Source organism: Nyctereutes procyonoides, unplaced genomic scaffold, assembly GCF_905146905.1.
Source record: "Nyctereutes procyonoides isolate TBG_1078 unplaced genomic scaffold, NYPRO_anot_genome, whole genome shotgun sequence".
NCBI lineage: Eukaryota > Metazoa > Chordata > Mammalia > Carnivora > Canidae > Nyctereutes > Nyctereutes procyonoides.
In genome coordinates, this window is record NW_026575134.1 from 36091274 (window position 1) to 36092709 (window position 1436).

A 1436-nucleotide genomic window follows, 5' to 3' on the forward strand; every position below is an offset into this window, starting at 1 on the left:
AAGATAGTCTAGAGTTCCTATATCCCTTTCACTCAATTTCCCCTCATGTTAGTCATTTATTAAAACTAAGAGGGATGCCTGGGTGGCTCAGTCAGTTAAGTGACTGACTCTTGGTTTCAGCTCAGGTCATGATATCAAGCCCTGCATTGAGCTCTGCATTGAGCCTCTTATCCTGCTTCATGCACAGCACAGTCTATTTGAGATAGTCTCTCTCCCTTTCTCTCTGCCTTTACTCTCCGCCCCCTACTCTCTCTCTCTCTCTCTCAAAAAAAAAAAAAAAAAAGAAAAAGAAAAAAGAAAAAAGATGAAAAACCTATGAAGTCAGCACTGGTACAATAGTCTTAACTATAGGGAGGCTACTGGGAGCATAAAAGATGACAACAGCAGCTAGGCCAACTTTTGAACCTGCGAGAGGTGGGAGAAGAAAAGGAGAAGGTGATTTGAGCCAACTCTCAAAGCAGTATTCAAGTAGAGACCTACCTTCTCATACAGAGATAAAATATAGACAAACTACTCAGGATGCCCCTGAACAGGTTCGCAACCATGACTTCAGGAAGGAGCTGGAAAAGAAAGAGAGAGTTGCTGCAAGAGAAAAAAACAGAGACCGTCCAACAAGAGAACATACAACCTCCTCGTTCGTGTCAAAGAAGCCTCGGTTAGACCAGATTCCTGCTGCCAACCTTGATGCAGATGATCCTCTAACAGATGAGGAAGATGAGGATGAAGATTTTGAAGAGGAGAGTGATGATGATGACACTGCAGCTCTTCTTGCAGAACTAGAAAAAATTAAAAAGGAAAGAGCTGAAGAGCAGGCCAGGAAGGAACAAGAACAGAAAGCTGAAGAAGAAAGAATACGTATGGAAAACATTTTGAGTGGAAACCCTCTCCTTAATCTCACTGGTCCATCCCAGCCTCAGGCCAACTTCAAAGTTAAAAGAAGGTGGGATGATAATGTTGTTTTCAAGAACTGTGCAAAAGGTGTAGATGATCAAAAGAAAGACAAAAGATTTGTAAATGATACACTGAGATCTGAATTTCACAAAAAGTTCATGGAGAAATATATTAAATAGTACAGTTTTATGTTCTTAATTAAAGACTGCAAGGTGTAAATGATCATTCTCACGTTGTTCTGTTTTTCTCTTTCCCCATCTAAATTGTGTATAGGCCTCCCTAATTTTAAGTTCCAAACTATCTTTTCCTTTATTGATAACTTTATTTGATGAGGACTTGGGAATTGGTTTAACCTAGTTTCCATCCTCTGAATATTTCCAGTAATATGCTTTCCTTTTAATATGGGAAAGGGAATCTTCTTGTAATAAATATTTTCAAAACTTGAAAAAAATAGTCTTAACTATAGGTTGTTCAGGTTTCTCTAGTTTTCTCACTGATTTTTTTTTTCTATTCCTGGATCAATTCAGAATACCAAGTTGCCTTGG

At 38.6% G+C, this 1436-nt stretch overlaps 1 protein-coding gene across 1 annotated transcript; it reads left to right on the forward strand.

The window, feature by feature from the left end:
* The first annotated feature begins 361 nt into the window (after positions 1 to 361).
* LOC129494267 (spliceosome-associated protein CWC15 homolog) lies at positions 362 to 1228 on the forward strand. The gene has a single exon (XM_055301104.1). It carries the CDS (start codon positions 375 to 377, stop codon positions 1068 to 1070), a length of 696 nt encoding a protein of 231 aa, XP_055157079.1. The 5' UTR covers positions 362 to 374; the 3' UTR covers positions 1071 to 1228.
* Positions 1229 to 1436: the final 208 nt, after the last annotated feature.

Bases quoted from the DNA above. Each gene is read 5' to 3' on its own strand.
- LOC129494267 (XM_055301104.1), top strand. From the start codon at position 375: ATGACAACAGCAGCTAGGCCAACTTTTGAACCTGCGAGAGGTGGGAGA.